This window comes from Muscardinus avellanarius (assembly GCF_963383645.1).
Source record: "Muscardinus avellanarius genome assembly, chromosome: 16".
Lineage (NCBI taxonomy): Eukaryota > Metazoa > Chordata > Mammalia > Rodentia > Gliridae > Muscardinus > Muscardinus avellanarius.
In genome coordinates this window covers 55,575,859-55,598,322 of record NC_137802.1, presented here as the reverse complement: position 1 = coordinate 55,598,322, position 22,464 = coordinate 55,575,859, and the positions used below count along the sequence as shown (strand labels likewise).

At 39.0% G+C, this 22,464-nt stretch overlaps 1 protein-coding gene across 1 annotated transcript in view; it reads left to right on the top strand.

Annotated features, from left to right (window-relative positions):
- Nucleotides 1-1,285: 1,285 nt before the first annotated feature.
- The window catches only part of NSF (N-ethylmaleimide sensitive factor, vesicle fusing ATPase), a gene marked incomplete at both ends in the record, with an annotated part of 131,833 nt that continues 110,654 nt past the window's right edge, over nt 1,286-22,464 (top strand). The window contains 4 exons of the mRNA XM_080712539.1: nt 1,286-1,368; nt 3,876-3,975; nt 5,856-5,895; nt 19,530-19,696. Coding sequence (XP_080568665.1) covers nt 1,286-1,368; nt 3,876-3,975; nt 5,856-5,895; nt 19,530-19,696 — 390 coding nt within the window. The remainder of the gene's footprint in view (nt 1,369-3,875; nt 3,976-5,855; nt 5,896-19,529; nt 19,697-22,464) is intronic.

Below are 22,464 nucleotides of genomic sequence, written 5' to 3'. Positions count from 1 at the left end.
GCTTTAAACTATGGGGGGTGCCAGGTTGCACGCTCTCCTATGGTGTGATATCTCTGCCACCACCACTCCCTCACTGGGTCAAGTCCCAGGAGGCACAATACTGGGATTTCTCCTCTGTATACTCCTCTTGAGTACGTAGATGTAGCTGTACTGGACTCGGTGAATTCACTGCTGCTACCGCCGCCAGTGGCAATATGGCGCCTCTGCCATGCCCTCGGCCATGAGGCTGGCGTATTTTTTCTTCTCTGGTTTTGATTTCCACTCTGAATCCCTGCAGCGTGTGCTGAGCTCAGCCACTGGGAGCTTTAAATGCTGTCTGTGCTGAAAGATCCCGCCTGGCTGTTCCGCATCGGCTCACCTCGGCTTGCTGTAGCCGTCCGCTGAGTTCGCCGCTGCCGCCGGCAGTATGGCACTGCTGCCGCGTCCTCGGGCGCGTGTGTCTCCTCTGTGGCCCTGAGCTCTGTTCTCAGTCCGCTTTCTCTCTGGAGCCTGGTGGTTTTTTTGTTTTTCTGGTGATGGTGTTTTCTGGCTATGAAAGGCGCTCTTTTTGTGGTAATGGAGATTGGTTGTTAGCGGGACTCTTAAGCCCCGCTTTTCTCGGTCGCCATCTTCCCGGAAGTCCCGTACTTTTATTTTAGAATCAATTTTTTTTTTTAATTCCAGCCAAAATAGCCATTCCATTAGTGGTTACAGTTTTCCCGGAAAGCACATTGTTGTCCTTCAATTGAGAATATACCCTTTCAATATATCATTTCTTAGTACCTCACCAAATTGTAGTTCTTGGTGTAGTTCATAATTACCCAGCAACTACTCTTAAGATGAAAGAAACATTTATATTTTGATCCAACTGTGCAGCAAACCACCCACACTGTAATTTATCCTGATATCTTCAGCTCTTTAGAGGTTTCTAAAATTCTTGATTACATTTACCACCCAAAGAATGGCCTTTGCTCTCTTGGTGACAGTGTTAACCATCTTTTTTAGTGGGAAGTCTTCCTTTATGTGGTGGCCCAGCAAAAGAGCACTTTCCTTTTAGTGCCTCTATATCAAAAAATCCCATGTGTGGGTTAGAAATGCATGTGGGATTGGTGCTCCCACCCACATGTAATGAGGGAGGATCAGTCTCCTGAAGGGAGGTTTGTTCCTACCAGGGGAAGGAACACCAGGAGTCAGAACCAACAGATGCTTACTACAGCTATACTGAGGAAGAGTAGAGGACAGGAAGGCATATATATTCTTTAAAATGACTTAATTTTATTTTCCCAATCATTGATTCTTATAGAGTATGCAAGCCGCAAGATGCCCTACAGATGAATTATCATTAACCAACTGTGCAGTTGTAAATGAGAAGGATTTCCAGTCTGGCCAGTGAGTATCTGACTATTTTCTTTTAACTTGCTAAGTGGCATTTTATTTTATTTTATTTTTTTATTTTTGGTGGTACTGGGGGTGGAACCCAGAGGCTTTCTACCTCCGGGATATACTCCCAGACCTTTTTTATATTTTATTTGGAAACAGGGTCTCACTTGTTTGCTGAAAGCCTCACTAAGTAGCTGAGGCTGGCTTCGAACCTGTGCGATCCTCCCGTCTCAGCCTCCCAAGCGCGGGGATTACAAGCGTATGCCATCACGCCCAGCTCGCTAAGTGGCATTTTAGAAACTTTCAAGGAATCATTTTAGGAAACATTTTTTTCCTTTCCTTTCCTTTTTTAATTTTTATTTTTATTTCTGGTGGCACTGGGGATTGAACCCGAGCTATACCCTCAGTCCTATTTTATTTATTTTGAAACAGGATCTCACTAAGTTGTGGAGGACCTCACTAAGTTGTTGAGAGTGGCCACAAACCTGTGATCCTACTGTCTCAGCCTCCCAAGTGCTGTGATTATAAGTGTGCACCACCATGCTGACTTTCAAGAAACTTTTGTGTGTGTGTGTGTGTGATACTAGGGATAAATCCAGGGGCATTGTACCTCCAAGCTACACCCCCAGCCCTATTTTTTAGTCTTATTTTATTTTTTAAATTTTTTATTGGTGCATTGTAGTCATACATCTTGATGGGATAAGGGTCTCACTGAGTTGCAAAGGGCCTCACAAAGTAGCTGAGGCTGGCTGTGAACCATAATCCTCTGGTCTCAGCCTCCCTAATGCTGGGATTACAAGTATGCTCCACTGTGCCTGGCTTCTGGAAACTTTTTTTGTGTGTATGGGTCTGGGGATGGAACCCAGGGGCATTTGACCTCCGAGCTACACCCCCTCCCCCATTTTTTAATCTTAATTTTGAAACCGGGTCTCACTGAGTTACAGAGGGCCTCACTAAGTAGCTGAGGCTGTCTGTGAACTGCGATTGTCCGGTCTCAGCCTCCCGAATGCTGGAATTACAAGTGTGTGCCACCACACCAGCTTCTTCTGGAAACTTTTGGGAAAAAAATTATTGTTCTTGCTGAGTTGAAAAATGGAGGAAATGAGAGTTATGTATTTCAATCATTACTATATCAAACATTGATAAATATGTTTTAAAACCATATGTAGCTTTTTATATATAATTATTTTTTGTGGTACTGGGGGTAGAACCCAGGGGCTTTTCTACCCCCGGGCTACACTCCCAGACCTATTTTATACTTTATTTGGAAACAGGGTTTCACTAAGTTGATGAGAGCCTCACTTAGTAGCTGAGGCTGGCTTCAAAGCTGTGCGATCCTCCTGTCTCCGTCTCCCAAGCGTTGGGGTTACAAGCATGCGCCACCATGCCTGGCTTATAATTTTTTTTATACTGAGGATTGAACTCAGAGGCATTCTGCCTCTGAGCTATACTCCCAGATCTATTTTATTTTTATTTTGAAACAGGGTCTCATGGTTGATGAGAGTCTCACTACTTGCTGAGGTTGTTATTGAACCTGCAATTCTCTATCAGTCTCCCAAGTACTGGGATTACAAGCATACGTCACCACACCCGGCTTTATACATATTTTTTTATTTTTTATTGATTTGCTTAGTAGAGCTAAATATACTGGGTGTATGAATTATATCACATGGATTTTAGGCATTTGGCTCTGGAGTCAAATTATCTGAATTTGGATCTAGGCTCTGCTGATTGCAAACTGTGTGACGGGATTAAGGTATTTGCCATCTCTGTGCTTCTGTGTCCTGACTTGTAAAATGGGAACTCTGATAATGTCTTCCTCAGAGTAGTTGTGAATACACAGATAAAACACTTGGAACAATCCCAGCATTTTAATAAACTCTCAAGGAAGTTTAGCTGTTGTGATTGTTTTACTCTGACAATCTGAGAGACATGAAAATTGGAAGATACACAAAAAATGTTGTCTTTAAAAACATTTTCATAACTGGGTGTGGTGGCACATGCTTGTACTCCCAGTTCTTGGGAGGCTGAGACAGGAGGATCACGGTTCACAGACAGCCTCAGCTACTTAGTGAGACCATTTGCAACTCAGTGAGACCCTGTTTCAAAATAAAGAATCAAAAATAGGAGCCAGGTGTGGTGGCACATGCTTGTAATCCCAGCATTCAGGAGGCTGAGACAGGAGATTCATGGACAGCCTCAGCTACTTAGTAAGGCCCTTTGCAATTCAGTGAGACCCTGTTTCAAAATAAAGAATAAAACACAGGGCTGGAGGTGTAGCTTGGAGGTAGAATGCCCCTGGGTTCCAACCCCAGTACCAAAAAAGAAAAAAAAAAGGTTCCAGACTAAACTCGACAACTTAGAGATACCCTGTTTCAAAAATAAAAAAAGGCTGGTGGTATAGCTCATTGGTTGATGTCTCTGGGTTCAATCCACAGTACCCGCGCCCCCACCTCCCCAAAAAAGTCATGGGCATAATTTCCTTTGATGTGGAGCACTGACTTACTTTCTTTTAGACATGTGATTGTGAGGACGTCTCCCAGTCACAAGTACACGTTCACCCTGAGGACCCATCCATCAGTGGTTCCAGGGAGCATTGCATTCAGCTTACCTCAGGTAACTCAGATGTTATTCTCTCCTGTTCTTCAAAGTCTTAGAACCTATAATTGTTGATTCATATTAAAGAAAAACATTTAGATATTATATAAGGAATTTAAATCTATATTCTTAATTGCCATTTTTACTATGACAACCCTTTATTGCCTTGATTTTTTTCTAACGTCTAAACATTATGCAGGAATACAAGTTGGCTAGCAGATAAAGTGTTATTTCAGTGCTATTTTATTTTTTATAAATAAATGTTTTATTTATAAATATCTTATTTATAAATAAAATAATATTTTATTTATAAAATTAACATCTAATAATAGAAGTTTTATAATGCAGTGGTGTCAGACTAAAGAACATGAAGAGAGTTAGCTAACTTGTTAGGCTTCCCATACAACTGGAAGGCTGCAGTAACCACAGTTACCAGACAGTGCCCATGATATACACTGTAGGAGTGCCACCAGTACTTGTCTGTGTCATTTCCCCTTAGCATCATAATGTTCAGATGAGTACACAAGCTCTGGATTTCTAGCCAAAAATTATTTTTCTCACTGTTCTTTGGAGTATAATCAGTAATTACTAGTTTGAATTTCTACCAAGACAACCCCGAATGCTTGCCTGAGTACATCTGTCCTCTCTCCGTACATTTTTGCCACTGTATACAAATGGTCGGGATTAGGGAGTGGCCGAAGTATGGCTTTAAATGCTGAAAATCCTTTGGCCAGTATATAGAGAATAGTCATGCCTGCATTATGATGCGAGTCTATTCTTGGATTTCAGTATGGACTATCTGACCCATTTTAATTCAGTTTTTATGAATTAAATTTCTTTTTATGAAACCATAACAAATAGTAAAATTAAGCAGCACCACTTTAGAACACTAAAAAATACCTGATAAGCGAAGCCTTCACAAGTGTCATATGTATCGTACTTAACAGGCAGCTATACTGTAAAAAGGCTAGCTTGTGTATTTGGATAGGCACTTAGATATTAACTTTAGCTTATGTATTAGTTTCCTAAAGCCTCTGTAACAAAGAACCAATGAATTGGGTGGCTTCAGACAACAAAAGTAAACAGCAGCAATAAAAAAATCAATTTATTTTATTTTATTTTAATATTCTTATTGGTGCATTATAATCTCAGATCATTAAAACATCAATTTAAAAAAGAAACAAAAAATAAACTTTTCAAAAAAATAGAAACCAAAGCCGAGTGTGGTGGCGCACACTTGTAATCCCAGCATTCGGGAGGCTGAAACAGGAGGATTGCAGTTCATTGACAGCCTCAGCTACTTAGCAATGCCCTTTGCAACTCAGAGAGACCCTGTTTCAAAATAAAGAATAAAAATATAGGGCTGGGGGTATAGCTCAGAGGTAGAATGCCCCCAGGTTCCATCCCTAGTACCAGGGGGAAAAAATAGAAACCAGAAATTTCTTTTCCCGTAGTTCTGGAAGCTAGAGGTCTGAAGTAAAGGTACGTGTAGGTCCACACTGTCTCTGAAGGCTGCAGGGGAGAATCTGTCCCTGCTTTGCTTCCGGGGTTGCCAGCATCTCGATGCTCCCTGGCTTGTAGATGCATTGCTTCAGCCTCAGCTTCTGTCATCACCTGGCTTTCTCTTTGTGTCTGTCTCCCATCTCATGAAGATCACAGTCATAGTGGCTTAGGGCCCACTCTCATTCAGTATGACTTCATCCTAATGTGATGATATCCGAAAAGACCTTGCTTCTAAATACAGGAATGTTTACAGGTACCAGGGACCAACACTTCACCATATTTTTTGGGGGAAACAGTTCTACACATGACAGCATACCATGTTTTGGTCTTAAGATATGTTCCTCTTTTCCTAGTTTGACCTTAAGTGACTTATTTTTTTTTTTTTAATTTCACAGCGAAAATGGGCTGGACTTTCTATTGGGCAGGATATAGAAGGTAGGTATATATTTTTAGCCACCAAGCTAAGTTTTCTGTATGCTTTATTACAGTTATTGAAATCCATCCCTAGACACACACACACACACACACACACACACACACACACACACACACACACAGTAATTTGATATTTCTGCTTGGAAGCTCTTAAGATTTTTTCAGTCTTTGAAGTCTATTTTTTTAGAGGTGAGTGTGGTAGTGCATGCTTGTAACCTCAGTACTTGGGAGGCTGAGACAGGAGAATCACAGGTTCTTGACCAGCCTCAACTACTTAGTGAGGCCCTCCATAATTTAGCGAGACCCTGTTTCAAAATAAAAATAAGATAGGATGGGGGTTGTAGTTCAGAAGTAGAATGCCTCTGTTCAATCCCCTCAGTGCCACAAATAATAATAATAATTTTTAAAGGATATTTATTGGAATTGAGCTACATTTTGAGTCATGTTTCCAAAGCAGGTATACAGGGAGTCCTTTCAATGTGTAGTCAATTTTCTCTTATTCCTAAAATTTTTTCTTAGATTATGGTTTAAAATATTAGTTTTGGACTACTTCTTTTGCTTTTCTTTTTAGGAGCCCTAATTGTAATGTATTTGGGCCTTCTTTGCCTATTTTTCATTTTAACCACTTTCTCTCTGATATTTAAATTTTTTTCTTTTAAAAATGATTTAGTTTTCTTTTATCATATTAAATTAACTCAAATTTATTCTTCCTTGTGTCCCTTACAATTTATTCTTCACTTCTGAAAATTGTGTTTCTTTCTTAAGTTTGATAAATTTTCACTGCACTTTTTTTGTTCTTAGCTTTTAATATTTTGATTTTAGTGCTGTTATCTGTCTAGATATCTTTTTTAAGAATGCTTAATTTAGTTTAAATTGTTACTTTTTTTTTTTTTTTTTTCAGTCCTGGGCATTGAACCCAGAGGCATTCTACCTCCAAGCTACACCCCTAGCCTTTTTTTTTTTTTTTTTTTTTTTTTTTTTTTTTTTTTTTTTTTTTTTGGTGTTACTGGGATTCCTGGAAGTCCTTCTGCCTCTGCCCTAGCCCACTTTTTATTCTTTATTTTGAAACAGGGTCTCATTGAGTTGCAAAGTAGCTGAGGCTGCCTGTGAACTGTGATCCTCCTGTCTCAGCCTCCCGAATGCTGGGATTATAAGCCCATTCCACCATGCCTGGTTGGACTTTTATCTTTTTAGAGATGATTTTATCCATATTTTTGTCTGTGTCTACCTCTCTCTTCAGTCTCCCTTTTCAATTCCACAACGGAAGCTCTGTGAAATTTTTGTTTTTATTTTTCTATTTTAAAATAATGTGAGTTTTGTGATGCTGTTTTTCTTCTAGTAGTGCTGAAGTTGTGGGTTATATATGGTATTATTGTCCTTCTTGCTACTCTTATGGTGTTTTAGGGGAGATTCAGATCCACAGGGCTACCCGTATCCTGTACACCCAATGCTTTTTGAAGATACTCAGAGATACAGTAGCTTTAAACTGGTTAAAAGAAGATAAATACTTAAGAGACGTGGATTCAGTGGCAGGAGAAAACGTCTTGCTTCTCATTTAAGAACATGACACATAATTTTTTCGGAGCCAGGGGAAACTTAAACATTGAGGCTTTCTATTTTGGAGTTTTCCTTTTCTTTGTGGAAGTAGGGAAAGGAATGAAGGTTTTCATTTGGAGGTTAAAAATAAAGGAGATAGATCACTTTGGTATGGGTAGGTGATGGAGAAGGTTGCTGTATTAGTGCTTTCCAAACTTCCTTAAAAAATTACCTGGGGAATTTGCTTTTTAAAAAAGATTCACAAGCTCCTCCCTTGGGGAATCTGCTTCATGTATCTGTGTTTTAACAGTCACCCTTAAGTGGTTCTTGTCAGCTGCATTTTGGGAAACACTGACATAAGCGAGTCCCCATCACCTCCTCACCTGGAGCGTAGTGCGAAGCTGAGAAGTTTAGCACCAGGAAGAAGTAGGTCAGTGCATGACAGAGGTGGAGTGAACACTTGTTAAAACATCTCGTGAGAAGATGGGGTTGTATATAGCTTAGGTTTCTAATTTCCGTAAATTTCTGTCTAAATACAAGGATAAGAAAGTGCTTACATTTATTTATTTATTTATTTATTTATTTATTTATTTATTTATTTATTTATTTATTTATTTATTGGTACTGGGGATAGAACCCATGGGTGTTCTGCCTCTGAGCTACGTACACCCCTAGCCATTTATTTATTTATTTATTTATTTATTTATTTATTTAGTATTTTGAAACAGGGTCTCACTAATTCGCTGAGGTTCTCACTAAGTTGATACAACTGGCCTTGATCCTGTGATCCTCCCGTCTCAATACTCCCTAGTACTGAGATTACAGTGTGTACCATCAATCCCAGCTTAAATTTAACCTTTTTATTTTATTTTATTTTATTTTGCAGTACTAGGGATGGAACCCAGGGGCATTCTACCTCCTAACTACATTCCCAGCCCTATATGTTATTCTTTATCTTGAAACAGAGTCTTACTAACTTGCAGAGGGCCTCATTTAGTAGCTAAGATTGGCTATAACCTGTGATCCTTCTGTCTCAGCCTCCCAAGTACTGGGATTACAAGCGTGTGCCACCACACCCAGCTAATTTAACTTTTAATATACATATTTTATCTTCTGAAAAGATGTGAGCGTTCAAGGTTATACATTTTGATGAGTTGAGAAATGTGGTTTGTGGCTTAAATGATGTTATAAAAGCATTCTCCTGCTACCAGAAATGGTTTTCTTGATAACAGAATCAGATCTTTAAAGAGGTGAATCAAACAGACTTAAGGCCAAAATTATAAAGCCAGGTGATGGAGTGGGACTGACTGATGAAATAATCTGAAGGAGAGGTTGGGTTTGGGGCTTGACTGGTGTGTGTGATGTAGCCAGAAAGTAGGAAACTGGTTCATTACAAGTAAAGATTAGTAAAGATAGGGTAGGGTGTGTGGTTTGAAGGATTTTGGAAGGGAGTTGTCTGTAAAGTGAGACTTTTTAGTTAAGTCAGTGATTTTAATCTGAAAGAAAATTTTCTAGAAGAATCATTTAGTATGTCTGCTGTCCATCTGGAAAGTCTATACTTTCAGTATTCCAGACTGATGTTCATTTTAATTCACTTTTTTTTTTTTGTCATTCTACTGTATCTTTCATTGTAATGTTTAAGTTTATCCAAAGAATTGGCTATAACCGTTTTTTTCTCATAAAATCATTTTAATTAATCTTTGACATTAAATTGCTATTAGCCATAATACAAGAAAACGTCTTCTACCTTCTCCCCCTTTGGTTCTGGATAAAGCCTTCAGGACTGTTCTCTTTGGGACTGGCCATGGCGCTGACCATGGTGCTGCCTGCGATCCTGTCCATGGTACTGCCCAAAGCATTTGAAATTGTGATGACTTGGTCTTTTCTTCTTAGGAACATTGACTTTAAATTCAAATGCATTGGACCACTACAGTCAGCGATGATATTTTGGTATAGTTATTCAGATTTCTCAGTATGAAGATGATATGCATATATGTGTATGTATATGTATATTTATATACATATATATATTTTTTTTTCTTTCTTTTTTTTTTATTTGTGGTACTGGGGATTGAACCCAGGGGCATTCTACCTCCAAGCTACAGTCCCAGTCCTATTTTTTATACTTTATTTTTGAAGCAGGGTCTCATTAAGTTGTGGAGGGCCTCACTAAGTAGCTGAGGCTGGCTACAAACCTGCAATCTTCCTATCTCATCCTCCCAAGTGAGGAGTGCACTACCACTCCCAACTTACATGTATACATAAACACATGTTCATATACATACACACATACATATACATGCATTATGATATTATAAGGTATTGTTTTGGAGTCTTTAATGCACAAAATGGTAGCATGCTATACAAATTTTTCTGAAGTATACTTTTTTCACTTGGTAGTATGTTTTCATGGGCTGCCCATCTTTATTAAATATAGATCATGTTTTTATTAGTAAAAATTGCTATTGCCAGGGATGGTGTAATCCCACTTGTAATCCCAGTACTTGGGAGGTTGAGACAGGATTGCAGGTTTGCAGCCAGCCTTAGCAACTGTGTGAGGCCCTTGGCAAGTTAGTGAGACTGTTTCAAAATAAAGAATAAAAAATAGGGCTGAGGGTATAGCTTGGAGGTAGAATGCCCCTGGGTTCCATCCCCAGTACTGTAAAAACAATTGCTGTATAGTATTCTACATTACGAATCTCCTGCATTTTATTCATTGTTCCTCTACTGACTTGCAAGTAATGCTGCAGTGAGCCTCCCTATAGATCTTTTTTAGCAAATGTTCAAAGGTATTTTTTGGACAGACACCTGGAAATGGAATTACTGAATTGGCTTATTTATTTTTACATTAATATTTCAACCCAATAGTATTTCTTTTCATTCATTCATTCATTCATTCATTCATTCATTTGCAGTACTAAGGATGGAACCCAAGGGCATTGTACCTCTGAGCTACATCCCTGGCACTGTTTTTTAGTCTTTTTATTTTTGAAACAAGGTTTCACTGAGTTGTGAAGGGCCTTGCTGAGTAGCTGAGGCTGGCCAGGAACCAGGATCCTCTGGTTTTAGCCTCCCAAATACTGGGATTACAAGCATTCGCCACCACGCCCAGCAACCCAGTAGTATTTCTCACTGTATAAGAAAATAACTATTTTTTCTTGCCTATAAAAGTCACACTGCATATAACTTGTACTTTCTTGGAAATGTGAAGAAAGGACAGAATATCCATACTTGGAGCCAGGAGAGTATTCTAAAACTTTCAGCTAAGACTTGAACTTATTCTTTGATCTTTAATACATTATCTCTTCCTTGTGTGGGCCTTGTGATTTTGCTTCTGAATGTTTAAAATATGTTTGTCCAATTAAGATGGCAAGCCAAAATATAAAAATATGTCCATAGAAGCAATTTTATTTAAAGAATTAGTAATAAATCCTGTACATAACTCAAGTGGCCAGAATATAAGAAATAAGTATAGAATTGAATTTAGAGTATGAGTGACCATGGAGACTAACCTGGTCTAGTCTTCTTGATTTATAGATGTGACCAATGACAGCACAGAGAAATTAATGATCGACCTAGGTTCTAGCAGGCTATTGAAACAGACTCAAAGTGCCTTTGAAGAGAACAACTTTGTTTTTACATCACAAGAACCTTTGCAACAGGTGTTTGATACTGATAGATCAACTGAAACTGGAAGCTGTAGCACAGTTTGATGTTTGCCCACTGTAACTCACAGGAACACCACACCTCTTATCCAAAGAGAGTGTAAAAAACTAACTAACCTACCCCCCCCCCACACACATAGTATTTCCTTTCTTTCTTCCTCTCTTTTTTTCTCTCTTTCTTTCTTTGTGATGCTGCAGATGGAACCCAGGGACATTCTACCTCCAAGCTCTACCCCCAGCCCTATTTTATTTTTTATTTGGAAGCAGGATCTCATTAAGTTGATACAAGCCTCACTGAATTGCTAAGAGTGGTTTCAAACCTGCGATCCTTCTGTCTCAGCCTCCCAAGTACTGGTATCACAGGCATGCTGCACCATGCCTGGCTCCCCCAATCTTTTTTAATTATCTATTTTTGTGATAACCGTAGAAACTCTTACCTGATATGACTGGGACTGGAAGTTGACTAACTGAAAAGCTTTGTCTTGGAGTTTTAGTCCATCGAGTTCTATATTGTCTTTTGTGCATAAACTTCGGTCATAATTCTCATATGGGTTCTTTTGAAATGAAAGAAGAATTTAAGAGCTTTTGAAGCATTTGGGAGTGCACAGTCTTTGGATTTTATTGATTTCACCCCTTTCTAGTAGTTTCTAATTTTCTTGCTTTTACCCAGTTAATGATTTTTTTTTTTTAAACAAGAAACAACTTTCCTTTGTAAAGTTTTTTTCAAAGGTTTTTCTTTAGTTTCCTCTCCTCTTATGGTGGGTGTGGTACTGGGATTGAACCCTGGGGTGCACTGCCACTGAACCACATCCCCATCCCTTTTTAATTATTTTTTTGAGACAGGTCTTTCTAAGTTGCAAAGACTGTCCTGAACCTGTGATTCTTTTTCTCAGCCTCCCAAGTAGTGGGATTACAGGTGTGCACCATCATGCCCGTCCTTAGTTTTATGATATCAATGATAGAATGCTAAAATATCAACAGTTTTTATGCTATTTTATTATAGTGCATAATATATGAGACGCATAACTAGCGAAAGACTAGAGAATGAACTTGGTTAACTCATGATGTATAGTACCTCTAGTGGTGCATGAAGAGCCTGCAGACTCTGAGCATTAGGCCAGCCATTGGCAGATTGGTACAGAGGAGAGGGGTAAAAGTTCTACTGAGTCAGTTCAATGGAGGTTAGTTAAAAGAACTTCTGCTGGCCAGGTGTGGTGGTGCATTCCTATAATTCCAGTACTTGGGAGGCTAAAATAGGAGGATTGCAGGTTCAAGGGCAGTCTAGCAACTTAGTGAAACCTTTTATTACCTTAGAGAGAGCCAGGCGTGGTGGCACACACTTGTATTCCCAGCATTCGGGAGGCTGAGACTGGAGGATCACAGTTTGCGGACAGCCTCAGCTACTTAGTGAGGCCCTCTGCAACTCAGTGAGACCCTGTTTCAAAAAAAAAAAAAAAAATAGGACAGGGGGTGTAGCTCGGAGGTCAAATGCCCCTGGGTTTCAACCCCGGACTCGCAAAAAAAAAAAAAAAAAAAAAAAAAACCCTTAGGGAGACCCTATTTAAAAAAATATATGTGTGTGTATGTATGTATGTATATTGCTGGGGGTATGGCTCAAAGATTGAATGCTCTTGGATTCAATGCCTAGTACCACCAAAAAAAAAAAAAAATTGCAAAACCAAAAAACTATGTTCTTAAGAGACCATTAGCAAATTTTAGGGCAGTGGTCTTCAGGGAGCACAAAAGGAAAGTTAAGTGTATATGCATTAAGCCCTATTTAACAGCAGTGTTTATATATATATATGTAAATTTTTTGTGGTACTGGGGTGGAACCCAGGGGCTTTTCTACCTCCAGGCTATACTCCCAGACCTATTTTATACTTTATTTGGGAACAGGATGTCACTAAGTTGCTGAGAGCCTCACCAAGTAGCTCAGGCTGACTTCAAACCTGTGCAATCCTCCTGTTTTAGCCTCCCAAGTGCTGGGATTAAAAGCATGTTCCACCATGCCCGGCTTTTTTTTTTTTTTTTTTTTTTTTTTTTGAGGGTCTGGGGATGGAACCCAGGGGCATTTGATCTCTGAGCTACACTTCCTGCCCTGTTGTTTATTCTTTATTTTGAAACAGGCTCTCACTAAGTTGTAGAGGGCCTCACTAAGTAGCTGAGGCTGTTCACAAACCATGATCCTCCTGTCTCAGCCTCCTGAATACTGGGATTACAAGCATATGCCACCACACCTGGCAAGATTTTTTTTTTTTTTTTAAATGGGGCATAATGAAGTGGCTTATAAGGGAAACTCGAATGCAAAAATCCCCTTGAACATTTTTGGGTAGCTTATTCTACTGTGTCAGTGTTCTTAACACAAATATATTACAAAGTAATATGTTTTTTCTTTAAATTTGTTTATAAACTAGCATTTATAATATGCTTTTCAAACTCATTTAATAATCAGACCTAGCGGGACAGGGTAGTACATGCATGTTATCTCATTATAAGGCCAAGACAAGAGGATCACAGGTTCAAGGACAGCCTCAGCAAGAAGTGAGACTTTCATCAACCCAGTGAGACCCTATTTCAAAATAAAAATAAAATAGGGCTGGGGGTGTAGCTCAGAAGCAGGCTATCCCTGGGTTCAGTTCCCCCATACCACAAAAATAAGTAAGTAAATAAATATAAAAATCAGGCCTTGTCCTAGGGAAATGATTCTTTGTAATTATGTCATTAAAGGAATTTCTTTTATGCCTATTTTTCTAAAAATGTGATGTATGAATTGAGTGTTATACAATTAAAGATTTTTTTTGCAAAATGGTTATTACATGATATAAAATTTTATGTCTGAGCCAAGCACAGTGGTACATACCTGTAATCCCAGTAGTTGGCAGGCTGTGGCAGGAGACTTAAAAATTCCAGCTTAGCCTGGACAACTTAGCAAGACTCTGTCTCAAAATAAAAACATAAAAAAAGCTAGGATGGTTCTGGGAAGATGGCGACCGAGAAAAGCGGGGCTTAAGAGCCTCGCTAACAACCAATCTCCATTACCACAAAATCAGTGCCTTTCATAACCAGAAAACACCATCACCAGAGAAACAAAAAAATCACCAGGCTCCAGAGAGAAAGCGGTCTGAGAACAGAGCACAGAGCCACGAGGAGATACACTGGCCTCACGCCCGAGGACGCGGCAGCAGCGCCATACTGCCGGCGGCAGCGGCGAATTCACCGGACGGCTACAGCAAGCCAAGGTGAGCCGCTGCGGAACAGCCAGGTGGAATTTTTCAGCGCAGGGAACATCTAAAGCTCCCAGTGGCTGAGCTCAGCACACGCTGCAAGAACTCAGAGTGGAATTCAAAACCAAGAAGAAATAAGCCAGCCTCACGGCCGAGGGCGTAGCAGCGGCGCCATATTGCCACCGGCGGCAGCAGCAGTGAATTCAACGAGTCCAGTACAGCTACATCTGCGCGAACTCAAGAACAGTGAGTCAAATTGCGGGCCACAGAGGAGAAATCCCAGTACTGTACTTCCTAGGATTTGACCCAGTGGGGGAGTGGCGGTGGCAGAAATATCACACCGTATGAGAACGTGCAACCTGGCACCCCCCATAGTTTAAAGCAGCCTCTATCGACTCCCTGGGTCGGAGACTCTGTGATACAACCCAGTAAAGGAGTAGTGGGGTCTGAGATACTACTGACTCGAAATCCAGAGCACCTTAAGTGAAGTCATAGTGACCCAAGGGAAGAACCCAGAGAAGGCACAAACTTCCAAAATCATGGGAAAGAGGAATAACACTGGAGCAATGAATGCCCACAACCCCACAACATCAGAACCTAATAAAACAGAAAATCAGAGATTTCTAGAAGATCAAATCAGGAAAATAACTGTAGAAATAATAGAGGTGCTTCGAAAAGAACTGAGAGAGAGCCAAAAAGAGATAAAGGATGCAATTAATGAAGTAAAGGCCTCAATTCAAAGCACAAACAACCAATTAGACCACATGGAGAACAGAATCTCGCTCTTAGAAGATAATCATTCCAAAAATGAACGCATAGTTTCTAATCTAGAAAACAATATCCAACAACAGGAATCTGACATTGAAGAAATATGGGCCCATTTTAAGAGAGCTAACCTAAGAATAATTGGAATAGAGGAGGGAAAAGAAAGTGATACCAAAGGGATCAACAATCTCTTCAAGGAAGTAATAGCAGAAAATTTTCCAAACATAGAGCAAGAGGTTGATACACAGATCCAGGAAACTTATAGAACTCCCTTTAGACAGGATCGGAAAAGAGGATCCCCACACCACATAATTGTCAAAATGACCAATGTGGAAGCCAAGCAGAGAATCTTAAAGGCAACAAAAACAAAGGGCCAAGTGACATTCAGAGGCAAACCAATTAGAATCACTCCAGACTTCCCAAACCAAGTCATGAGAGCCAGAAGGGCTTGGAGTAACATATTTCAAACTCTGAAAGAAAACAACTTCCAGCCAAAAATTTCCTACCCAGCAAAACTTTCTATCAAATTAGATGGAGAAATAAGAAGCTTCCATGACAAACAGAAACTGAAGGAATTTATGTCTTCAAAACCAGCACTAGAGAAAATACTCAAAGAGATTAACTACAAAGAAGAAATAGGTAACACACACCAGAACCAGAGAAACAAGAGTTTCCATCCAACAGTCAACTAAGATTGGTTATCTGTGGAGATTCATTATTTATGTTAGTCTTTTACCTATCTCTAAATTGTATTGTTTGCCTTTATTGTTGTTAATTTTTAGGATTTCTAGTTGGAATATTAATATACCTTCAGATATAGCATTTGGAAATATTTTATCCAATTCTATTAGTAACTTTTAACTCTGTTTACATTGTCTTTGGATATACAATATTTTTTTATTTTTTAGGGAGTTTGTATACTCTTCTGTTGCCTGTGCCATTGAAATCATATCCAAGAAATCACTGCCAATTTCAATGTTGTGAGGTTTTATGACCCAGATTTTCTTCTAAAAGTTTATAGTCTTAAGATTTATATTTAGGTCTTTTATTTATTTTGAGTTAATATTTGTATATGGGATTAGGTAAGGGTCCAATTTTATTATTTTCCATGTAATTATTATTTTTCAACAATATTTAGTTAAAAGATTATTATTTCCACCACCAAATGTTCGTGGAAACCTTGTCAAAAATAACTTGATAATATAGGGAAGAATTTAGCTCTAGGCTTTTATTTAACTCCAGTGGTTTATATATCTGCCTTTAGAACAGTACTACACTGTTTAAATTATTGTAGCTTTATATGGTTTGAAATCAGAAAATATATATCTTCTAGCTTTGTTCTTTTTCAAGATCGTTTTGGGTATCTAGAATCCATATTCCATATTAGGATAGATTTTTTTCTGAAAAATAAATATATAACTATATGATAGTTTCACCTAAAAAAAAAAAAGAAAAAAAATATTCTCTGGTAAGAAAGAAAGCAAAAAGAAATATTGAAATGTTATCTTTAAGTCATCAAAAGCTTGGTATCAGACAAATGAAACTGTTATGTGAGATTATCATTTTTAATTTTGGATAATTTGCTATAATACTAGATGACAACCACTAAGCCAAGCATGGGAAGGAGGGATGGGGAGGGAATGGGGTGGGGATCGGGTGGGGGCTGACTGGGTGATGTGTGCATGTATGTCTACAAAAGTTTGTATCCCACTATGATGTATGAATACAGTGCACCAATAAAATAAATTTTAAAAAAAAGAAAAAAAAAAGCTAGGATATAGCTCAATGGTAGAGAACCCCTGGGTTCAGTCCCTAGTTCCACATACAAGGACACACATAGACACATATCATTCATATATAGAGATATATGTAGATAGTCTGCCTTAGTATTTAAATTTATGACATTATAACCTAAAGAAATTTTAGAAATTTTCACATGGCTTGACTAAGAATTTCCTTACCCAAAGCTTTGCATATATGCTTGTCTTGCCTCCTTTGTTAATAGCATGGAGATTATGGGAGCTTAGATGGTTGTTTCATTTAAACAGTTGATGAATATACCTAAAAGATTTTTTTTGTTATTATTATTATTATTATTATTATTATTATTATTATTATTACTTATTATTTTGTGGTGCTGGGGATTGAACCCAGGGCATTCTACCTTCGAGCTACATTCCCAGCCCAATTTTTTTATTCTTTACTTGGAAATAGGGTCTCACTAAGTTGTGGACGGCCTCACTAAGTAGCTGAGGCTGGCCATGAACCTGTGATCCTCCTGTCTTGGCCTCCCAAGTACTGGGATTACAAGCGTGTGCCACCACGCCCGGCTAATGATACTGTTATTAATACAAAGATGAGTTAAAGTACTCACTTGAGAGCACATATACTAAAATTGGAACGATACAGAGATTAGCATGGCCCCTGCTCAAGGATGATACACATACTCATCATGAGCATTGCATATTTTTAGAAACAAGTAATAAACACAAGAACCAGAGAAATAGTAATTTCCATTAAACAAACAACTAAGCAAAAAAAAAAAACAAACACTACTTCAAACATAGTTAAAACTCAAAATGTTAGGAATTAAAAATCATCTCTCAGAAAATGTTAGGAATTAAAAATCATCTCTCAGCTGGGCGTGACTTGACTCCCTAATAAAAAGACATAAGGTGGAAAAATGGATTAAAAATCAGAATCCATCTATATGCTGCCTGCAAAAAAAACATACCTTATAAGTAAAGATAGTCATAAAGTAAGGGTGAAGGGCTGAAGCAAGTAATCCATGCCAATGGAACTTGAAGACAAGCAGGAGTAGCAACTAAGGTATCAGACAGATTAGACTTCAGGCCCAAGCGGATCAGTCATTTCTCACTGGTTAAAGGAACGATACAACAAGAGGAAATAAGGACAGCCAGCATTTATGTCTCAAACATAGGCGCAGCCACTTTCATAAAACAAAGACGAGTTAAAAACATGGTTCTTGCCCTGTTCTACGTCTTAAACATGAAGAACTTCTTATATAGTAGGTTGCAGAAATATTTTTGCAGTATTAGAAGAGAAATGTCACATTGTAATTTGTTCTAGAGCAACCCCCTCCCTAGTAAACATGTTTCTCAAGCTATTTTTCCCCAACTGCCTGTCTCCCCTCCTGCCTCCCGCCTTCTCTTTCTGTTCTGGGGATTGAACCCAGGAGCATTCTACCTCTGAGTTGCACCCCAAGCCCTTTTTATTTTCTGTTTTGAAACAGGGTCTTGCTAGGTTGCTAAGAGCCTTGCTACATTATCCTTAAGCCTGTGATCTTCCGGTCTCAGTTTCCTAAGTACTGGGATTACAGGCTAAAGAATCCACTCGTCTCTCCTTGCAGCTCTTTCTCATATTAGACAAAAAAAAGTTTTGTTTTTTTTTTGTGGTACTGAGGGTGGAACCCAGGGGCTTTTCTACCTCCGGGCTATACTCCCAGATCTATTTTATATTTTATTTGGAAACAGGGTCTCACTAAGTTGCTGAGAGCCTCACTAAGTAGCCGAGGCTGGCTTTGAACCTGTGTGATCCTCCTGTCTCAGCCTCCCAAGCGCGGGGATTACAAGTGTGTGCCACCATGCTTGGCCTGTTAAACAAAAAATTTTAAAGGGAAAACATTTGTTATGCCAGCTGCACTGAGTCTCCTCAGGCTGTCTTTTTGTCCTCTGTTAAATGAGGAGGAAGATGCAGAGGCTGTGTGGAAGGGCTGTGATTTTGCCATCAAGGAGTGAGGGATAAATGTTGAGGAAGAGTGCTACTCAGTATTTTCTAATTAATTCAGATGAGGAAGAAAAATAATAATAGTTATTATTATTTTTAAAATCTATGTCCATGTGTTCCTCCAGTGAAGGCAAGTACTGTTATTATTTTATTTATTTATTTATTTATTTATTTATTTATTTATTTTGGTGGTACTGGGGTTCCTGGAAGCCCTTCTTCTACCTTTGGGCTACACTCCCAGACCTATTTCATACTTTTTTATTTTTGGAAACAGGGTCTCTTAAGCCAGTGTGGCTGGCTGCGAACCAGCGTGATCCTCCTGTCTCTGCCTCCCAATTACAGGGATTACAAGCATGCGCCACCACGCCTGGTGTACTGTTATAATTTATTTGTGTGAAACTTTTTTTTTTTCAGTACTGGGGATGGAACCTGGGGGCATTGTATCTCTGAGCTACACTCCCAGTCCTATATTTTTTTTTTGTATTTTTATTTTTTGAAACAGGGTCTCACTGAGTTGCAAGGGGCCTCACTAAGTAGCTGAGGCTGTCTGCAAACCGTGATCCTCTTGTCTCTGCCTCCCGAATGCTGGGATTACAAGTGTGCGCCACCACGCCTGGCCTGAAACTTTTAGTTACTAGAAACACAGCAAGTATTTGGTGTCCTTGTGATTTAAAAAAATGCTTCTTTTCCTCACCAGTCTCCTTATATACATTTGACAAAGCCAAACAGTGTGTTGGCACAATGACCATCGAGATCGATTTCCTGCAGAAAAAAAACATTGACTCCAACCCTTATGACACTGACAAGATGGCAGCTGAATTCATCCAGCAGTTCAACAACCAGGCCTTCTCGGTGGGACAGCAGGTGGGCTCTCCTCTCTCGTTCCTTTCACTGTACAGGTGTTCTGATCTTTGCTGTTGTTCAAAACTCATGCTATTTGTTTTAAGAACTGAGAGGAGCTTTGTGTATGAACAGTGATAAAAAGTGAGGGGGTATATTTACTCTACGAGTCTGTTCAGAAAAATTCTAAAGTAGATTTTGGGTTAAGATGTTTTATATAATTGTGGCAGCTTTTCCCTCTGCACATTTAAGAACATTGCAGAAATATATATCTGAGGTTTCTTATTTCTTTTTTATTATGGGGCATTTGTTTTGTTTATATCACTAGTATATTTCTGTTGAAAAAGTAGTTCTTAAACCCAAGGTTTCATTCTGTCTCAAGCTACACCCCCAGCCTTTTTTTTTTTTTTTTTTTTGCGGGTCTGGGGATGGAACCCAGGGGCATTCAACCTCCGAGCTACATCCCCTGCCCTATTTTTTATTCTCTATTTTGAAACAGGGTCTCACTGAGTTGCAGAGGGCCTCACTAAGTAGCTGAGGCTGTCTGCGAACCACAATCCTCCAGTCTCAGCCTCCCGAATGCTGGGATAACAGGTGTGTGCCACCACACCCGGCTCCCCCAGCCCTTTTTGTTTTGAAGTAGGGTCTCACTAAGTTACTAAGGGTCTTGCTAAGTTGCTAAGGCTGGCCCTGAACCTGTGATTCTTCTGTCCCGGCCTCCCAAGTATTGAGATTGCAAATGTGTGCCACTGTGCCTGGCTGTTTGAAAATCTTGAGAACATTATGTACATATATTTTTAACTTTTTTCTGTACGGTTTTTGTGTGTGTGTGTGTGTGTGTGTGTGTGTGTGTGTGTGTGGTACTGGGGATGGAACCCAGAGGCATTCTACCTCTGAGCTACACTCCCAGCCCTATTTTTTATTATTTAATTTGAAACAGGGTCTTTTAAGTTGCAAAGCACCTCACTAAGTAGCTGAGACTGTCCGCAAACTGCCGTCCTCTGGTATCAACCTCCCAAATGCTGGGATTACAAGCATATGCCATCACACCCAGCTTTGTGTAACTTCTGAAGTCTACACTTTCACTGAAAACATTTGCCAAGGGCTGGAGATATAGCTCAGTGGTAGAGCAAGTACCTATCATGTGCAAGGCCCAGGGTTCAATTCTAGAACCTCAAAAAAAGAAAACATTTGCCAGCATTGCCTCTGTTTTGGACTTCAGTTAATATCACTTTATGAACCTTCTAGGGAGAATTTTTTTTTCTTTTAAAAAGTTACTTAAACCGGGTGTGGTGGCACACACTTGTAATCCCTGTGCTTGGGAGGCTGAGACAGAAGGATCACGTAGGTTCGAAGCCAGCCTCAGCTGGTTTAAGAGACCCTGTTTCCAAATAAAATTTAAAATAGGTCTGGGAGTGTAGCCCGGAGGTTGAAGGCCCCTGGGTCCCATTCCCAGTACCACCAAGAAAAAAAGAAAAAGAAAAAAAAAAAAAAAGGAAAAGAAAAAAGTTAAAGAGTGAGTTAATAAGTGTTTCGACCTTACCATCAGTCAGTCACCTTTGTCTCCTTTGTGACTTTCTTAATCGTTACTGGCTACTTCTTCATGCCGTAGCTCCTTAATGGCAGCTTCCTGTGATGTAGTCTTCTAGCAGCCTATAAACTCAAAATTACTTTCATAAAAATATAAAATGTTATTTGCCTTTTTTCTCTTTATTGTTTCCCTAGTGTGTAGTGGAGCTTTGCAGAGACATGCTGTGGTCTCAACAGCACACAGACTGGTGAAGATGGGTCTGGCTGACTTTCATGAGTCAGACGTTAAAGAGATTATCAAAAATGTGACAACACTGACACCACTACTTTTCTCAGTTGGGGTTTTTGTTTTAGAAAATAGGGTTTAAAAAAAATTAAAATGCATTATTTAGGTTAACACATAATTTATTTTTAGTTTTATATTAATGAATTTAAAAGTTTTTGTTCTAATCTTTAATATGGTAAATATCAGATCTAATCCATATAAACAAAAGCCTTGATGTCTTCGAAGTTTTTTTAGGAGTATATGGATCCCAAGACCAAAATGTTAGAGAAGCATTCTCTCTTAATAGTATTCTGATTGCTAATGACTTACTGGACTGCTGAGGAATGCCATGTGCTATGAAGTACTTGGATGTTGCAGTAGAGGGCCACTGCGGTGCCGTTTTGTTTCAGATGGTCTAAAAAGGTTCCCCACATGCCATTGAGCTGATCATTAGTTAACTATTTGCCCATGGCTTTTTGGGTTATACTATATTCCTTCTGGATTTCTGCATTTTTTGACCAATAATTGTACTCAGACTGTCTACCTAAACTTCATTGTTTTTACTTTTGCCTTTAGCTTTAGAATCTTAATAGAAAATGCTTAAATGAGCAAGGCGTGGTGACTCATGATTTTAATCCCAGTGCTTGGGAGGCTGAGACAGGAGGATCGCACAGGTTCAAAGCCAGCCTCAGCTACTGAGTGAGGCTCTCAGCAATGTAGTGATACCCTGTTTCCAAATAAAGTATAAAATAGGTCTGGGAGTATAGCCCAGAGGTAGAAAAGCCACCGGGTTCCACCCCCAGTACCACCAAAAAAAAAAAAAAAAAAAAAAAAAGCTTAAAAAAACATTTAAATATAAAATGTTTGGTGTTTATAGTATTTAAAACCCAATAACATATGTATGTCAATGAGTTCATGAAAGAAAATGCACCAGAACAAAGACAAATCTCTTACACCAAATCATAGTTCTTAGTATTTATTCTCATTTGTAGTATTT